The 19,761-nt window shown below is 40.7% G+C and overlaps 1 protein-coding gene across 12 annotated transcripts in view; it reads left to right on the top strand.

The window, feature by feature from the left end:
- The window catches only part of PATJ (PATJ crumbs cell polarity complex component), a 150,872-nt gene that overhangs the window by 1,685 nt on the left and 129,426 nt on the right, over positions 1–19,761 (top strand). For 11 of the 12 annotated variants that reach the window (XM_077928678.1, XM_077928676.1, XM_077928675.1 and 8 more), the window contains exons 2-13: positions 397–452; positions 543–709; positions 1,269–1,463; positions 2,433–2,572; positions 3,131–3,326; positions 3,802–3,930; positions 7,546–7,767; positions 10,739–10,829; positions 10,962–11,053; positions 12,229–12,370; positions 13,829–13,969; positions 18,530–18,606. In XM_077928678.1, coding sequence (XP_077784804.1) covers positions 431–452; positions 543–709; positions 1,269–1,463; positions 2,433–2,572; positions 3,131–3,326; positions 3,802–3,930; positions 7,546–7,767; positions 10,739–10,829; positions 10,962–11,053; positions 12,229–12,370; positions 13,829–13,969; positions 18,530–18,606 — 1,614 coding nt within the window. In that variant the 5' untranslated portion in view covers positions 397–430. The remainder of the gene's footprint in view (positions 1–396; positions 453–542; positions 710–1,268; positions 1,464–2,432; positions 2,573–3,130; positions 3,327–3,801; positions 3,931–7,545; positions 7,768–10,738; positions 10,830–10,961; positions 11,054–12,228; positions 12,371–13,828; positions 13,970–18,529; positions 18,607–19,761) is intronic. The other variant, XM_077928670.1, reaches the window with a different exon arrangement.

The raw sequence follows: 19,761 nt of genomic DNA, 5'->3' as shown, positions 1-19,761 counted from the left end.
GAAAGCTAAATAGCCACATGGATAATTCTTCTCAGCATTGTTTGGGTTATGCTAAATAACAATACATATTGGATAATACGTATTGCTTAGTGGCTGGGGAATTTTTTTTCTTTTAAATGCTTTAGGCTGCAATCCTGACCCCTCTTGTCTGGAAGTAAGCCCCACTGAATTCAATAGGACTTGCGTATTAATGGATATGGTTAAGATTGTGCTGTTGGTGAAGAAACTGTATTTATCACAATCCCCCCATGAACTCCAAACATTTTGATTGAATGTGGGATTTTAAGAAGCAGCTTTTGAGAATGGTTACAGGTATTATGTGCGTGTGTGACATCTTTGCTCCACAAAGAAACATGTTGACCTCAACTTAACTTGTACTTTTATTTTAAAATGCAGATTATTTTGACCACCGCAGCACAGATAAGCCAACATGCCAGAAAATCCTGTTGCAGGTAGGCGTCTCTGGAAAAGAATCTCTTGGTCAAATAATCAAATATTTCAAAGCAGGCGTTTAATGCGTGATGTTTTATGGAATCCCACAGATAAGCAGCAGGTGCTGCGGATTCTGGAGCGTCTGCTATTGAAGCTACACGAGAGAGGAGACACTTCACAGATCGATAATCTGGCTTTCCTGTACAATACGCTCAAGAACCCCTTGTTTAATCATATGCTGACTCTTCAGCAGTCAATCAAGCAACTGAAAGAACAAGTAAGTTAAAGACTGTGAAGTTTAGCAATGCTGGTGGTTATGTTTGAGGGATGAATTAATGAAATATTCATCGCTGACAATGTTGTTTTACACTATATATCTGCTTGGGGTGAATGCTGATCTTTTGTCACTTCTATGGTAAATTTGTCATCATTGTAATCTATCATGGATTTACTAAATCTTTCACTAATTGCCTTCAGACAATTACGTTCTATGTCTGGGTTTTCTGCCTCAAGCAGAGGGTTGGGTCCTGCCCTGGGCTCCTTTTGCAGGAAGGGTGGGATAGAAATTCAGTAACTAAAATAGATAATAAATAGATGACCACAAGGCCCGCCCCCCACTCTGTGATTTGTTACTAATATTATACAAAGGTTTAACATCAGAGGTAAAACTTCCGGCTATTGTGCCTTGAACCTAACACCTGAAGTTTTCCTAGAGGTTTTCCTACATTTGGCCACTCCTGAGATAAATAAGAAGCGCTCAATGCATTGACTCACAAATCAACTGGCTGAAGAAACAATTCTTTGTGCAAACAAATGTCTTCCCTTGCTATCCACAGCTCGCTTACATGCCTCCAAATCGTTCAGTGGATTTTGATTTTACCAGGAGAGGTTTGCTGGTGTTCGACGCTGATCAAAATTCTCTTGCTAATGGAAACCTTTATATGACTTGCAACCAAAGCAATCAGATGACTCCTCTAGTTCCAAAGCCTGGAGTTGATGAGTTTAATTTGGCAATCCAGAGGATGGCAAAGGTATGGCACAGCACCATTGGCAGACTAAATATATATTGCTCATCCCATTAAGTCCAAATGTTTCTGGTTTTAAAGTTTTACATTTGTACAGCAAAGCATGCAAGTGTATTTTTTGGGGGGGTGCATTTTAATTGTACAATGGTAAGTAATAGAAGGCTTATGTTCTAAGTATTTTTTGAGCAGGTTCTTGCCAAACCTTGAATTTGTGGCATTTTCTTCGCTTCTTGCATGTAGTCAATGTTTTTTTTGTAAAAATTCAGGAAGTGTGTAGTAATCATCATCATCAGTGATTTTTTTTTTCTAAAAAAATGTTTAGGGGTACTCTCCTTTTGACTCAAGAAAATCACCATTTTATAGTTCAGATCTGGGAAAATAAATACAGTAAACTGACAAAATTACAAAGACTGACAAAATGTTTAGGGGTGTGTGTCCCCCTGTGTCCCCGCAGAAGAAAAGCACTGATAATAATAATATTGATACCCCACCGATCTGGCTGGGTTTCCCCAGCCGCTCTGGGCAGTTTACAGTATATCTAAAAACATAATAAAAGCATTAAAAACTCCTGATACAGGGCTGCCTTCAGATGTCTTCTAAAAGTTGTGTAATTCTTTATTTCCTTGACACCTGAAGGGTGGGCATTCCACAGGGAGGGCGCCACTACTAAGAAGGTCCTCTGCCTGGTTCCCTGTCACTTTGCTTCTTGAAGTGAGAGAACCAGCAGAAGACCCTCGGAGGAGGACCTCAATGTCCAGGCTAAGCAATAAGGGTGGGGACTAGTTTAGTGGTCAATTTCACTATTCTATGTAATGTTATTATTTTGTAATGACATCAAGTTGAAGCCATACATGAAATTTGGTTCTCACTAGGCTTTGCTTGTTTAGGGTTTTGTTTTTTTTGGGGGGGGGAGTGTATTTTAAGATAAATGAGTAGAATATTGTAAGTTAATTGCTTCTATTTTTCATTTATTAGGGCAGGCAAATAGAAAATATTGCAATAGAGAAGCCATTTAATGGAGGCCTTGGATTTAGCGTGGTTGCTCTTAAAAACCAAAGTCTTGGAGAACCCGGAATCTTTGTCAAGGAAGTTCAGCCAGGAAGCATAGCAGCCAGGTGAGATTCTTGTTTCATATTGTCAAAGCTCATAAAAATAACACGAATTGAATAAAGGGTATGACATTCTTTATGCTGTTCTTTAAAACCATTGTTCTTAAATACTATTGGCATTGCCAGGACCCTAGAGTTGCAAGACAGCCAAGAAGTTGTCTTGTCAAATCTCCTTGTTGTAAGGCAGGACATCTTGCCCACTAGCCTGCCACAGATTAGCGGATGTGAACTGGACACCACAGTGCACTAGAAGCAGAGTACAGGGGCAGTATGGACAGCTGCCTGCCAAAGGTGGCTCTGTATAACGAAAGCATATGAGCCAATAATGATAATAATGTTGAGCATTCATTTTAGACTTGAGCAGCCAAGGAGCCCCATCATGATTCCTGTGATTCAGAAGGTGGGCGCTGAGATATAGTGCACCAGCCAACTGCAATACTATTAGAGAAGGCAGTTCTGTATGCCACTGCATATCTGGGGGGGGGGGGGGTGTTTGTGTCCTTGAAAACCTGTTATGAAGATGCTGCCATGCTCTTTTCAAGCATTTTGTTTGCTTTATCCAAGGGATCAAAGATTAAAGGAGAATGACCAAATACTAGCCATTAATCACACCCTGTTGGATCAGAACATTTCCCATCAACAGGCCATTATATTGCTCCAGCAAGCCACAGGTTCCTTACATTTGATTGTGGCCAGGGAGCCAACCCAGAGAAGCAGTCGGACTTCAACCTCTTTAAGTGATGTTAATTCACTTGAAATGGTAAGTTACAGCTTTGTCAGAATTGAGTTTTGAATTACAGGCATCTTAAAACACATTGTACAGTGTTTACAATGCTCAACAAATTGCACCTGGGGCTAACTCCGTATGATTAGTGTCTTTGTCTTCCACACAGATAAAATGTAGATCAAACTAAATATGCAATAAAAAAACATATTCCTAGGTGTATGTGTCAACTTGCAGCTCTCTTGGAACAACCTTGCAACTTCAAATGGAGTTGTAAAAATAATAAAATTGCTTTGTAGGAAGTAACTAGCTGGTAACCCATTGAGTTCAAATGCTGTCTCCTGTGTTGTTCTAGAAACTTTTTGTGTGCTGTGCACTCTTATTTGTTACTGTTTATTAAATTTCTATACCACCCTTCATCCAAAGATCATAGGACAGCTTACAATATAAAAACATAACCATATACAAAAAGTATCATGATAAACAGACTTTCATCTTTTGTCTCTTCCAGATCAATTGGGGCCATGTTGAGGAAGTAGAGCTTGTTAACGATGGCTCAGGATTGGGTTTCGGAATTGTAGGAGGAAAGTCAAGTGGCGTAGTGGTGAGGACTGTTGTTCCTGGAGGTCTGGCAGATAAGGTAACTGGTTTGTACTCTGTCCTTCTTTAAAACAAAACATCCAATAGTTATCAGTTGGAATTTCAAAGCAAGCTAAGGTGTTGTATTTTAAAGAGTGGCAGGTGCTGGTGGTGGGTGATTGATGCAACCAGTTGGAGACCCCTTGCCTAGCTTAACCTGCACTTCCTTTCACTAGACACTGGAGAAAGATGGCAGAGTTATATCCATCTCTTTCCACTTCTTCCTCACTACTGCTGTTAGCAAAGTGAGTGGCAAGCACAATCCTAGCCGTGCTCATTCCATTGTGGGGAGAGGACAGTAATTGGGCAGAGGTGCTGACTCCAGTCCATGGCCTTTATTCCCACATGCCTATTATGATCAAAGAAGACTGATATTATTCAAGACTCAAGAGTCAGTATCTATAAAAGCAAGACTAAAGCTTGGGGAAGGATAACTAATTTTAAATGTTGACAGTGTCTGTGTTCCAAGTCAGATGAATGGTTTTTCAAGTATGCCACAGTAAGAAGGGGAATTTAGAAAACATGTGCACCATTTGGATCTAAAGATCAGTAATATGTTAACCATTAGACTTAAAGCATTGAAGAGCAGCAACACAAAGCTGTATTCATGCATTATGCCAAACTCAATTAATCACTACATGTACTAACAGCAGTGAGTTTGCTCCCATCCTCCCTATTTGTCTTCCTAACTATTATTATTAATATTAATTAAATTTCTATAGGTAAAGGTAAAGGTACCCCTGCCCGTACGGGCCAGTCTTGACAGACTCTAGGGTTGTGCGCCCATCTCACTCTATAGGCCGGGGGCCAGCGCTGTCCAGAGACACTTCCGGGTCACGTGGCCAGCGTGACATCGCTGCTCTGGCGAGCCAGAGCCGCACACGGAACGCCGTTTACCTTCCCGCTAGTAAGCGGTCCCTATTTATCTACTTGCACCCAAGAGTGCTTTCGAACTGCTAGGTTGGCAGGCGCTGGGACCGAACAACGGGAGCGCACCCCGCCACGGGGATTCGAACCGCCGACCTTTTGATCGGCAAGCCCTAGGCGCTGAGGCTTTTACCCACAGCGCCACCCGCGTCCCTATTAAATTTCTATACCACCCTTCAAAGATAACAGGGTGGTTTACAATATAAATATAACTATCCCTCACCTTCTATTCACAGAAGTTTCCTAGCCAATCAGATTTTGATTCTATCAACCTAATTTGCTATATTTGCACACAGCACACAACACAATAGTTTACTGAGAAACTGGAAATTGGTTGGGATATTGCTGTGAATGTGTGCGGCCGAGGCTTACCAGTTGTTCAAAACTAAGTTTTGGTGTTGTTTGTGAATGCAGCAAGAAAGTCTATAAACGAATCATATTTGTTTTGGTGCCTAGGGAACTAATACAACTCTCCGGACTTTGCAAAGCTGGAGCATTCATGCTTGAGATTCCCAGAATAATAAGTATGAGTTCAAATAGGAATACTATTTAATTATGACATGAAAATTTCAGTAATTTTAGTGGCTTACATAGTTTCCTGCATCTCCCATTTTTATCTTCACAACAACCCTGTGAGGTAGATCAGGCAAAAAATAGGATACAGGTCTCCCTGGCTCTAGTCCAGGGCAGTTGTTAGTGTTTCCACCTGTAGCTTGATCATGCCAGGAAGATACCTACATGATCAAAGAGTTGTGAATCTTCATGCAACAACCCAAGTTGCTTTACAGGCTGTGGGTTTTGGAGTCAGCTGACTGTGCACTCTTGATAGGAATTGAGACCCTATTTTTTTAGAAATTATGAACCTCTTGTGCTTCCATGTCCATCAGCTGGCACTAAAGGATGCTACACCTTTTGGGGTTGGTGTTTCAATGCAACTTTGACTAAAACTTGCTGCCTCTAACCTTGTGGATACAAAGAGGGCTCTGTTTCATTTTATTAATATTAATGTACGGAAAAGAGACAGATTATAGGATGTGTTCCAATTCATAATATAAATGAAAGTTGGGAGACTTGAAGAGTTGAAATTTTAAAAGTTGGCTGTTCTGCCCCCTCTACAAAACTGTCTGTTATAATGAATGCTTTTCTCTTGCGCCTTTGGAACACCTGTTTTGCTGTAAGGAACAAAATGTTTTGGCATCCAAAAGCATATGTCATACTGTCTTAATTTGCAGCAGTCTTGAGTGACTAAGAATAGGGGTACAGTACAAAAAGGAGAGTAATTGTGTTAAATTTGGAAAGAAAAGGAGGAAGAGATAATGGCCACATCCACACGTAACGCTAAGCCAAACCCTGGCATAGGGTGAACATGTTGACTCCCAAGGAGAGGATTGCACTTTCTTTGCTCGTTTGTGGACTTTTTACCTCAGCCAGCCAGCCAAGCCAAAGTTTGGCTTAGTGTGTCATCTGAACCAGTGTTTGTGGTTAAGGTCTCTCTTTCTTACCCATGATTTGTAGCCAAGGTTTGTCCTGTGGTTACGGAGGAGAGACCTGAGTAACAATCCCAGGTTCAGACAACATGCTAAGAAAAACTGTGGCTTAGCTGCTGTTCCATGCTGCGCTAAGAAGCCCCCAGAGAGGAACAAAGCAGGTGTGAGCTCCTTAGTGGAAGCCAGCACGGTCCCAGGAAGCCATACTGTGTCTTGCCTTGACATGAAAAAAGGCCATTGACTGGAAGAGCCAGCACTGATATTGAGACATTGTTTGCTTGGGGAGTTTACTTTGGCAAATAGCTGCTCACACAAACAACCTGTTCCACATGGGCAGTGTAATAGCAGAGGACCGGCTCATGGAAGATCACACCAGCTACTTCTGTGACAAAAAGAAATCTTGCATGCATCCATCTTGCAGAAGTAACCACTCTAAACTTGTCTGAGCAGCTCTTCTGGTGTTCTGGAGCTCGTGTGTGGATGGTTGTTAGTCCATGTAAAGTCTGAAAAATGACATATCCACTAAATTTGAATTATGAACCTTTGCAGAAGCCAGAATGTTCACTTATGAGGGGAAGCGTATCTGATTTTTTCTGTCAAATTCTCCATGCATGTCTGGCGGTTTATGGACTTGTGTTTGGTGCTTTGTCTTGAGACATTATCTGAAATGTTTTACTCGCAAAAAAATGATGGTTTAAGACTCACTCCTATAATTTATTTACTTTTCCCGAGAGTGATCTTGCTTGTAAATATAGTTTGGTAGAAAGTATGTAGAATTACTTAAAAATAAATGGTCTTGCAATGTGCGTGTGGCATTTAAGATACTTTTTTCTAGGAGCACTAAATCCAAACCCCTCCATTTGCTTTTCTGTTTAATAGACCAGTTTCTATAGGAAGTCGCAAAACTACAAATATTTTTCTGTAGTAGTTTCTTAATTCCCGCCCCCTTGCCCTTATGAAATAACCAAAGAAGTGGCTGATGGTACAGTAGGTTTTAAAGAAATTGGATATTTAATATTTGGCTTTTTCTTTTCAAAGTAGCATTTGGTGCTGCATTGTTTCATTTGATAGCATTTTGCACGGTCTGGAGGCATGTTGGGGGGGGGGGCGGGATATGCAGTTATAGTTTGGCAGTGCCTAATTATACTTTGGTTGCAAATCTTAAAACTATGCAAAAGTAAAGCCATGTTTGCTACTCAAAGGATGGCAGACTCAGAACTGGTGACCACATCTTGGAAATTGGTGGGACAAACGTGCAAGGAATGAGTAGTGAACAAGTGGCTCAAGTGTTGCGAAACTGCGGGAACCGTGTCAAGATGGTTGTTGCAAGAGACCCCACGTGTGAAGTAACGGTGACACCGCCGACCCCTGTAGCCCAGCCTGTTGGTATGCTGTCTCCTTTTCACGACAGGCGATTTGGAACGGTGAGTATCTTCGTGCTTTGCAGTTCTTCCACGAGTTGCATTCTGCAGCAAATACACGATTGAAAACTCTGTATAGATCGCAAGATTTCAAGGCTATAATTGCCCCCCTCAAGGTGCATCTCAGCAAATGTTCCAAAAACAGTCACTACCACCTCCACCATCATTCACCTTCAATGTAGAAATTCACAGACTCTCTTGCTATCACAGAGCAGAAGATTATTTACTACCTCCCTATAGCTGAGCTCCCTTCATTTTCTAGAGTTGTTCCTTCTGCCTCAACTGGACATGATTTTTGGATGCCCTTGTTAGGGAAGGCCTTCCCCTGAGAGGCTCACCTAGCCCTGATAGCGGCTGTTTTATATTTGTTGGGCAAAATCCTTATTCTCTCAGGTTTAATGTTCTTTAAAGTATTGTTAAGGTTCCCTTTTATTTAATAGCCTCATCTTTTGTAGTTGTTAATCTTATAAACCTATTTGTGATGACTGAAGTAGGCGGGATAATCTGTTCTACCTGAATAGCTCATTATACTTGTGACCTATGTAATATAGGTGTATACATGGGGGTGTGTGAAATATGACCCTTCTTACATATTTGGTTTATAGCCTATCTAAAGGTTTGGGAAAGTTAACAAAATGTTAAAAATCAGACTACTTAATTAAATTCATCTAACCCCATGTTTCCCAATGTGGGGCACACGCCCCACAGGGGGGCAATTTGATTCTTAAGGGGGGGCAATTCGAGAATGAGTTATTAACAGTGAATGGCCTTTTAGGCTTCCTCCATGTGGATAGGAGTTCCCTTTTTGAATAATGAGAATTATATGTCACAGGAAGGGGGCATCAGGATTTTAGAGATGCTTAGGTGGGCATGGCCAAAAAAAGGCTGGGAACCACTGATCTAACCCCTATTGACAGTCCCCCAACAGAGCTGCTTAACCTCACCTACCAAAAACAATGCAAAAGATGGTATTCAGACTTTAGGAGTAGATCCAAACTTAGTCATAATGCTTAGAGAGTAGACCCATTAAAAGAAATGGGGCCTAAGTTACTCATGACTGATGTAGGACTGGTGTCCCATTGATTTCAGTGGGTCTAATCTAAGCACGATAAAGTCTGGATCCAGCCCTTTATTTAGAAATTTATCCAAAAGGAGGTTTGGCACTTGACACAGCCCTCTGTTTTAAGTTCCAGGGGTAATGTAATGATGTGCTAGAGTCCTTGTAGCCTACACTAATACATTTGCTGCTAAAAATGCATCTTACAAATATGGTTTTAACAAATCTTTAATTTTTGTCACATTAAAGTGTTTTGTTTAAACAAAAGCCCTTCTCAGTTTTGAGTAATTAAAATAAACTAATGCTACTCAAAGTATGCAGGAGGTCTTGAAATGTAAGCAAAGCTGTGCTCGTATTCCATCTGTTGCCACTGTGCTTTTTAGGCGTGGAATATTTTCAGAGATCTCTCTCCTGCCCTGTGGTGTGGTTTTTTAACTGCTGCTGCTTCTGTTCCTTCTCAACTACTACAGTGAGATATTTGGGGACATGGCTCTTAGAAGCATGGGTTTGTATTGTGGGCCCTGCTGCCCTACAGTTAGACAGAATGAGATAGCAGGCCACTGCTTTGGGGAGTCATGAAAGGGACAGCAAATTGCTATTTAATTGTCCATTCATTATTATGACGATTTTTACTGTCAGGGATGGGGAAAGCTGCGTGTGGGGTTTGCTGCCTTAGGTGCCAAAATAGATTGGCTGGTTGGCCTTGGGTACCATGGGAAGAAGCATTTGTTGCTCCATTTAGGGCTGTAAAATACTGGTATATTGGGGATGGCCCTGGCTGAGGTGATTTCAGTTTTTGTACTCTGATTCCAAATGCATTTTAAGTCTAATGATGCCTCTGGAGAATTATTATTATTATCTGAAACATTATTCAGATGAGAGGAGAGAAGGTGTAATCTCGGCCCTTAGTGCCATTCCTCTGCCTTAATCACCTTAACCTCAAGGAACTCCGTTGCTTGCTAGAGATGGAGTTTGTTGAGACTTCAGCCTCTTGATGCAATATGATTGCTTTCTGGCGTGGACTGAGAAGTTCAAGGGAGCCAGGGTGAGGCAGCTGGTTTGGGATGTCATGTCAGGCAGCAAATTTGTACGCCATCCATTTTATTGCATTTTTACTGCCAGGGGAGGAGGAAGAGGCATCAATAACTTCTTGACTTTGTGCCCATGCTGCTGTAGCCTTGAGATAGTCTTCTGGATCAACATGTTGGACGTTTCCTAGTACCAGGACCTTACATATATGATTAGTTAGAAGATATCTAACTACTTTAATTGAATTGCACTATCACTTTGTTCTAAGCTATTAGTGGCAGTGTGGCCTTGCGGTTGATTATTTTCTTCCATCTTTGCCCTCACTTCATCTTGGACATATCACATTCTTGCTTATCCATTAAATCAAATCATATTGTCCCATATATTTACGTAACCACTCTTTGACAGCTATTTTCACCTTTTGTATCCTACTTTGGACAAACTCATGTGCCTTTCTACGGTGGCAAAATGCCTTACTGCGTTCGCCACCTCAATTTCCCGTTGGCGAATTGCATATTTGAAATTACTCCTGTGCGAAAAGCAAATGTCAGAATTTATCATGGCTCCTTAAAAACCTGGAAGAGTATTGGATCCTTTGACTATTGCATAGGCCTGAGCTAAGTCCCACTCCTTTGACAATCTGCTGCAGCCACTGGTAGGAGCAACAGGAACACTTTAGAAGAATTCATTTCAGTACTGAAGCTATGAAAATAGCAAACCTCTTGTGGACTGAGATTGCAAAAGCATATTGCCCTTGGATTCTGGGACCGAAGAAGCATCCAGTTGGGAGATGAGTTATGGGAATTCATGGCAGAAGCTGGAGAAGTGCTTAATACAGATGTTTATAATCTAAAACTTCAAGCTTCAAAACATGCTTTTATTTCCTAGGAAAATGAAATTCATGAAGTTCAGTTGACTAAGAAGGATGGACAGAGTCTTGGTATAACAATTGTTGGCTATTCAGGAGTTTCTGATACAGGTGAGTTATATGACATTTTCTCTTTTGCTACAGAAAGCCCACAAAATGGACTCTTTCCTGGAATCTGTAAAATTTCAACGCATTCTAAATGCAGAATTAACAAGTAACAGTGTTCTTTTTCTTTTCTTTAAGCAGAATCTTCAGGGATTTTTGTCAAAAACATAATACCTGACAGTGCTGCGGAACACAGCGGTCAAATAAAAGTCCATGACAGAATTATTGCTGTAAGTTTAAGTCTTATTTTTGCAGGCTGTAGAATCATACTTTGCAAAACATTACTGGTGTAAGATCTGAGAATGTTAGGCATAAAATAATCTGTTCCAGATTATTTGCTGGCTGAGAATCCCCTTCACATGCCGTCCATCAAATGCGAGTGACTTTTCCCTTATGTAAAGCTTCCCTGCCAGCAAAGTACATTCAAGACCTATGTAGTCTGTGCTGTCCACATGACTGCATCAGTCACATGCAGCTCCCTCCCACCACTCCCTGGTGGCTGCAGCTGCATACAAATGGCATGACCACTGACCGCAAGTTCACCTCTGCAGAAAATGCAGTGTGTGTGATAGTATAGGATAATGGCTTGGATCCTCACGTTCCTTCTGTGAAAGGAACAGAACGCATATTTATAGAAAGGTACCTTTTTTTTTTGCCTCCCTCTTTCCACTGCCGTTTCCTGAAAGTCTAATCTGGGGGTTGAAGGACTCTGGGAAATGCTATAGAGTATGGTGTAGAGGAATGCAGATAGATGGGAAGCTGACAGATGTCAACTTCTCCCTTGCCTGTGTACAGTGGTACCTCAGGTTAAGTACTTAATTCGTTCCGGAAGTCCGTTCTTAACCTGAAACTGTTCTTAACCTGAAGCACCACTTTAGCTAATGGGGCCTCCTGCTGCCGCTGCGCTGTCGCAGCACGATATCTGTTTCCATCCTGAAGCAAAGTTCTTAACCCGAGGTACAATTTCTGGGTTAATGGAGTCTGTAACCTGAAGCGCATGTAACCCGAAGCGTATGTAACCCGAGGTACCACTGTACTTTTATTTAAAAAATCCAGAACTCTTAGTTGCAAGGATCCCATATAATCTGAGAATGTGTTCACTCATGCACACAGTCTCGCAACTGACCAATTTGTGTTGTGTTATGTTGTGAACTGCCCTGTGATGAAGGGTGGTAAATAAATTTAATAAATAAGCAAATAAATTGCTTTTTCGTGCCTGGGTTGATAGGGAGCCCTGTTGAGCTTAAGTCATGTTATTTAATGTGAGCAATCAGGCTCATCTTCGGATTTTAGAAATGCCCTGTAATTAGCCTTAAAACTGGTGTTATCATTCAAGCAACTTGCTTTCTGACATGGATTTCCATTTAGAAACCAATTGTATGTGTCATACATGTCTATGTATTAGGTCGATGGGATCAACATTCAGAATTATACCAACCAAGAGGTGGTGGAGGCATTGCGAAATACAGGCCCGATTGTACACCTGGCGTTGCTTCGAAAGAAACCGTTGTTTCCTGCTTTCTCTTCAGAAAAAGGCTTAGGCAGAGGTAAAGCTCTTCTTTAACTATACCTAATGTTCTTCTAAGCCAATGCAAATCCCTTGGCATTTATTTCACTGAACACCTTGGCATTTTTGTACTGGTGGTACAGTCTTATTTATTTACATGACTGGTCATTCCTGCAGAACCAGTTCACCCTGGTCATGTTCTTCCACTCTTCTGAGTACATTCTTAAAGGTTTTATGTGGGACTTCGCTTCAGGGTAACCACGGTTACTACAGATTGCAGCAGTAACTCAGATCATATTATGCCAGTTTATACACACACACAACTTTATTTTTTCATAACAAACAAACAAACAAAAAGAAACATCAATAACAACCCACTTGTGCTTGGAGGTAGTGGTAGGCTGGATGTGGGCCAATAACCTGAAACTGAATCCTGAAATTAAAGGGGTGCTTTGTGTCCCAAGTTCTTGTGTCCAGGAGGTATGGAGGCAGCCTGCCTTTGAAGGAGCCAAGTTTGCAGCTTGGGAGATGCTCATGGATTCAGCTCTATCACTTGGAGACTCAGGTGCCCTCAGGGGCTAGGAGTATTTAAAGCCCTAAACAACTCGGGGCCCTACAAACCTGAAAGTCTCATTCTCTACAGAGCCCTTCAGGTGCTAAGATTGGCTGTGTGGTGGGGCCCTCTTGGTATTTGCTCTGCCCTCAGAAGCTCAGGTGGTGGTGGTTCAGGAGAAGGCGTTCTGTGTGGCGGAACTTGTTCCCCACAAAGGTTAATCTGGTAGCTTTATTGTATAACTTCCGGCAAATGCTGAAGACCCAACTCTTTACCTTGTCTTTTGACACTGGACGTTTTTGGGTTTTTAGGACCTACCTTTTGTGATTGTAAGCTATTTTAAACTGTTTTAATAGTGTGTTTTAACATTGTAACTTGCTCTGGTACCTTGGAGTGAAGGGTAGGTAATAAACAACAAAAGCAACATACTCCAGTACTGAGAACATCATTGGTAATCTGTTAGTTTTGGGGCCTTTCAGAAATTAACACATAAACAACAGAGCTCTCAAAATGCTATAATGTGGTCCAACTAACTATATTTACTGTGCTAAATATAAGGTACTGGTTACTGTGGAACCATTTATCTTCCTACAACAATGTTATTTTTTTTCTTTTCAATCATAAGCATTCTAATAATTTCAAATAAATTCTGGAATAAATAATTTCGAATAAATTCTGGAATAAATAATTTTGAATAAATTCTGGAATAAATAATTTCGAATAAATTCTGGAATAAATAATTTCGAATAAATTCTGGAATAAATAATTTCGAATAAATTCTGGAATAAATTCTACTCTTTTAAGAACTTCTTGGGGTGAACAAGCCCATTTCTTTACTATTTTGGTAGGTAGAGTAGAGAAAGCTTGCTATCTAAAAGGTTATATAAGTACACTTCTTGCATACGATCCTTGGATTACGCAATTGACTGGAAACTTTTGGAACAGTTGCAGTGCAGCCAAATATGCCAACCTTATCCTTGGCTGGTGTCGTGGAGACTGAGACTACCATAGATAGTGATAACGAGGAACTTCTAAAGCAAAAAGACAACTCTGAAAACGAGAGGAAGCAAAAACGACATGCAGTTGGTAAGTGATATATCTTTGGAGGAGACTTTTGCTGCACTAACCTTCTGTTTGCCAACCATATCATATATGGTCTTTAAGTAGTAGTAGGACAAATGAGTGTCAATAGAGGGGAATATTGAGCAATTAATTTTAGTAGCAGCCTAATTTGGCCTAATAACAGCAGGATATTTTTTGTTGTTGCACATTAAAAACTGGGTCTATTGTTTTTGAAGCTTTGTATCTGTACAGGAGACGCATTATGCTGCAGTTACAGAATTGCTGGAACCCTTGTTTTCTGCTGCAGCTGACAAGTTGTGATGACTTTGTCAGTTTTCACCATATTGGGGCATTCACAGGCTAATTGGAATGATTTTAAAAGAAAATAAGTCGTCTGTGGCATGCGATTCTACATCTGTAGGCTTGTCATTTCGTAAAATTTTATTTTATTACAGAAAGGTAAAAGCCATTTAGGATACAGGAATGTAAAAGTGTTTTCACACTGGTAAATATATTCACTTACCTTTCGTGCTTGAGAGCTAAAAGCAGTCATTTCATTTCAAACATGGTTGATACTAAAACACTGTCTATAAAAGTTCACCCTGGAGCAGAATTTAATGGCCAAATTAAATTCCAAAAATAGGTACTTATATTGGAAATGCTGACAGGCACTTAATTATAATAGCACTAAAGTAAAACGCCCCTAATTTAATGCCCTGTCTAAACTCTGGAAACGCCTTTCAAACTTAATGTAAAAAGTGTGTTTTATAAAATGTGTTTTTTCTCTAGGTCTGATTGTGCTAAGCTTTAATTCAAATTCCTGAATAGATTTAAACAGTGGTGTGCCCTAACAGCTACAATGATGTTGGTACAGTCAGTGAAATATAATTTAATATGATGTTTGCATGAAACCCTTTATTGGGTTCTAGCCGAGTACCTGAGCATCAGTATGATGCATTGGTTAGAATGATAGAATTGTAGATTGGGAGAGACCCCAAGGATCATCTAGTCCAACCCCCTGCAATGCAGGATTCCTGTCCACAGCTGTCCCTGGATGGGCTCGAACCACCAACCTTCTGGTTAACAGTCAGATGCACTGACCCATTGTGCCACAGACTGCACTTTGCCTCTGATCCTGTAGGTCTAAAATCCCTTTGAAGCCATCCAATTGGTGGCAATTACTACACCCTGTGGGATCAAATTTCAAAGTTTAAGTATGTGCTGTGTGAAGAAATACTTCAATTTGTCTGTCCTGAATCTTGCACCACTCAGCTTCTCTGAATGACCCCAAGAAAAGTTGTCCAGAAAAGTTATCCGACCCCATTATTTCAGAGCATCTGGTTGGGGAGTCTTGACAGGTGTTCCAATGGTTTAACTCCTGTCTGGCCATATTCAGAATGTGGTTGAAAGAGACGCTAGTTCAACTCCATGTGCATTGACTTACAATGTCATAAGGCTTGGTGTTACAGACAATGCTTTATTAGGATCTACATGAAGCCACACAAGTGTAGATAGGAGTGCAATTTAAGGATGCTTACCTGGAGAGACTTTGCAACCGTATGTCTTCAGTTATATGTTTCCATATTTCAGAGCGTTGTGTACACAAAGCTTCAATGGCAGCTAGCTTACAATTCATTTAATAAAACTGCACACATGTTCTTCCAAAAGTTTACATAGGGCTGTGTAGGAAAGATAACACTGCCTTCAAAGGAACTTGCTTTCATAAAAATGAATCCCATGCAAGATTCTTGATACAGAATCTTGATATAGTTCAGTAAAAGAAATAATCTTAAGTTTCACTGTGGCCTTGCAGAGATCTTTTGTTTATTTATCTTGGACATTCAGGGTCATGCAAAAGGCACAATGGAGTCTTAGAAGCTCAGTGCATCTGAATAAATTCTTACCAGGTAGCAAAGGTAAAACTAGCCTGTGTCATTTGGAAGTCCAACAAAATGACACTTTGCTCAAATGTTTGAAGGATTATCAGTGAAGATGAAATGCATGCAATCCAATCCCTATGTGTGTTTTTGCCTGGAAGTGAGTTCTGTGGGATTTACTTTCAAATACATGACTTCTACCTTGATATCTTAGGATGTCATTAAACACTATACACGGACAGGCTGTGGTGGTTCTCTGTTTCTAATGAAAGCAAAACCCATTCTCTTAAGTTAAAGACTCAAGACAAGACTGGCTGATTTTCTGTTCAAACAGATCTTTCCTGCAGTAGTTCTATTTAATGTGACATTGTATGTTTTAAAAACATAAATAACAAAATAATGCATGTGGTTTTAGATGGAAAAGCATTAAAGTAAGTGCAGTATGCATTAGGATTTCAGGAACATGGAGTGCTGCTCATATGTAATGTCCTGTTACTTGTCCCAAATGGTAACAAAATAAGCCATAAAATAAAATAGCTTGCGGTAAACTTATCCTCCTGTTGGTGCCACTGTTACTTGAACTTTTCTGTCTGCCTGTGGGAGTTTTTGACTTCTGCAAGTTAAATATTACTTAGGGAAGGAACTTTTTATAAGTACGCTGAGCTTCTGGCTGGGGTCAAATGCAGGGCAGCCAGCCATTTTTATGTTGTCTAGCCATGTCAAATTGTCTTACATGGCTGTAATACCGCTCTGGTTGCATAAGTAAGAAAGTTGAAAAGATATAAATGTCAAGATAGCCAAGTTCCCATGGAAGGCTGGTTCAGAACTGAAGCTGAAGTTCACATGGCTCACTGGCCTGATTAAGCTAAGCAAGGCTTTTATAATAAGAACTCTAGGCCTGCCTAGTCCATCACCCTGTTCTCACTGTGGTCAGTCACAGTGGCGTAGCGTGGGGGGTGCAGGGGGGGGCGGCCGCACCGGGCGCAACATCTGGGGGGGGGTGCGCTCGCACTCGCAGCTCTCTGCCCCCTGCTAAAATCCAGGGGTTAGGGGGCGCAAATTACTTGCCTTGCCCCGGGTGCTGACAACCCATGCTACGCCACTGGTCAGTCAGATTCCTATGACCAGCTTGCCAGCAGGACCTGAACAGAGCCCTGCTCTCCCCTTTTAGGATTCTCCGCAACTGGTATTCAGAGGTACTTCCTCTTACAGTGGAGGTAGAATACATCAGTTGCTAGCCTCTTCTTCCATGAATTTGTTCAGTCCTTTTTTTAAAGCCATCCAAGTTGCTGGTCATCACTCTTGTAGTAGCAAATTCTATACTTTTAACTATGTGCTGTGTGAAGAGGTTTTATTTCGTGTGCCCTGAATTTCACAGCATTCTGCTTCATTGGATGGCACAGCTTCTAGCTTTATGGGAGAGGAAGAAAAATGTTTATCTGCCTATTTTCTCTGTACCATGCATAACCTTATGCACCTTCCCCATGTTCCCCTTATGTACCTTCCCCCTCCTGAAAGTCCCCTTTCCTCAAAATGGATTTGCTCCAACCTCTTGATAACACTGGGAAACAATTTTTTTGTAGCACTGATACCTGCAGTTGTTCTAACCTAATTTTGACGTGCTGATTTCATATCTGAAGTTGGTTTTGTTCTTGAAGAAGCCATGGTCTGATCTGAAAAATACAAATATTTAGGTTACAAAACTATAAAAATAAAAATTAAGTTTGCAAAACAATAATTACCATGTGGTTAGGGTAGATCAACATGTCAGTATCCACTTATCCCCAGTGTAAATATGACATATTGGCAAAAGTCGGAAGTTGAAAGATAACTATAGCACATACATGAAAATCAATTTCAGATTTGAAATCAGCATTGAAAGAACATATAAGAATAGTTGAAAAATCTCATGCAACAGAAAATGGAAAGAAAAAAAATTGTTTCCCAGTGTAATTCTTGTTGCTCTTTTCTGCACGTTTCCCATCAATGCAATATCCTTTTTGAGGTGAGGCAACCAGAACCGTATGTTGCTACGTCTGCCAAATGTATAAAGTTCGTGAGTGCATTCTGTTGATGTAGTCCTTGATGAGGAGTTGCTGCAAGTGAATGATGGCCCAGTCAGCTTTTATAAATGTCAACTGGTCCTTCTAAGTTAATTGAGCTGAACTTAGCAGCCAAGAATGATCAATTGATGCAGCGAAACAATGCAGCGCCCATGTCTCATTGACACAACAATTGCTGTCCTTACTTTTGAAGCAAAACAAACAGCATTGGGTGATGCTTTGTTCTCCTGCAATGTTCTGCTCTACAGGGCAGAATTCTACAGTTTTCCTGTATGCAGGGTTAGCAATGGCCAGCTTACTGGCTTACCAAAACTGCATGTCGCAGCTGCTTACACAGATTGGGGAGGGCCAAGACTGCAGGGACCTTGGCAGGAGCAGGAATGGCAGTGGAGCCAATCCAGTGCTCCTGCTGCTATTTTTGCAGCTGCAAAGCTCCCTGCTGCCTTCTCCCTCCCCCCCTCGGCATCAGTGCACACCATTGGGAAGCTAGGAGTGCATTGCCCCCTCCCCACTGCTGTCCCAGGGTAACACTCTTCTTGTACATGGATGTAGGTATAGATATGTTGGTGCTTTATTAATGTGCAATGGGGGGGGGGGGATGAATTTCTCAAGATCTGGTCTTAAATTTTAATTGTTGCATCTAGGGAAAGCTCCAGAATTGCCAGAAAACAAATTAAAATCCAAGTGGGAAAAACTGCTGGGACCTGACTTTGAAGTTACGGTATGCGTTTGTTTCTGTGTTTCTGTGATATATATTTAGTGTAAGTTTAATATTCTTTACAAATTAACGAGAGTGATTATTTTCTGCATTTCTAGCTACAAGTTAAAAAAAAGCAACCCCCCAAACAAAACAAAACATTTTTGTAAACAAAACACAACATTTAGAATGTTGAGTAAAATGTTATTACCAAAGACGTGAATGGTGTGAAATATACCAATAGAAGATGCAACAACAGCAATCAAAGTTCAAAGAGCGATACCGGAAGATGTTCACTAGTAAAGGGAAGGCTTTGTTTTAGTGATGTAGTCAAGAGGGGACTGTAGGAGAATGCACCTCTGGGAATATTTTTCACAGCAGGAGTGATGGCATTGTCTGCCAAAGTGCCAGGGAGTTTGATGGTGCCAGATGATCTTCCTTTAGAAGGGTGTTGCTGTCTTGGCACCACAATTTAAAAGGTCCATGGCCTTTCTGCCACCACCCTTCCGTAATTCCCCCAATCGTGGCTGTCAGGCAGATTCGTACGTGTGGAGGCAATTCTTAAAATATTGCAGTCCAAGGCTATGTAGGGTTTTAAATGTCAAAAGCACTTCAAATTGAACTGAGATGCAAATTGATTGTCAGTGCAGGCGATAAAGAATTGGAGTTGTCTTAACCCCATCTGATCAATTCAAACTATTTCTTAGTGCTGCTAGCTATCCACTAGATATTTCTCCTTTTATTTCAATGATCAACTAAGAGCTTTCTCTTCCAATAAATAATGCTCTATAGTTGATTGGACTTTTTGAAAGTAATTAAGGTGACCCCATGATAATCAGGTTTTGTCTGCCCTTTTTAAATATATATATGAAACTAGTCAATTATTTTCCTAACCCCATGACTGAAGTCAGACAGTAGTTTTACAGTGAGTTGTAAGTAGCTTTTTGAAACTATACCAGAACTTATTTTACTTGATGAGGAAGTGGCGTCATTAATTTAATTATCAGTATTATATCTGCCTTACAAATATTCCGGGCACTTTACAGATTATTAAAACAATGCACAATGTTAAAGTGCTGTTAATATCTAAATTTCTGAAGTAAAATAGTCTTGTCTGAAAATGAGCAGCAAGAGGTCCCAGCAGACATCTCTCTTCAGAGGCTGTTTCAGATTTTGGTG

This window comes from Podarcis muralis, chromosome 5, assembly GCF_964188315.1.
Source record: "Podarcis muralis chromosome 5, rPodMur119.hap1.1, whole genome shotgun sequence".
In the NCBI taxonomy this organism is placed as follows: domain Eukaryota; kingdom Metazoa; phylum Chordata; class Lepidosauria; order Squamata; family Lacertidae; genus Podarcis; species Podarcis muralis.
Note: the sequence above shows the minus strand (reverse complement) of the source record. Positions and strands in the feature narration are given on the sequence as shown.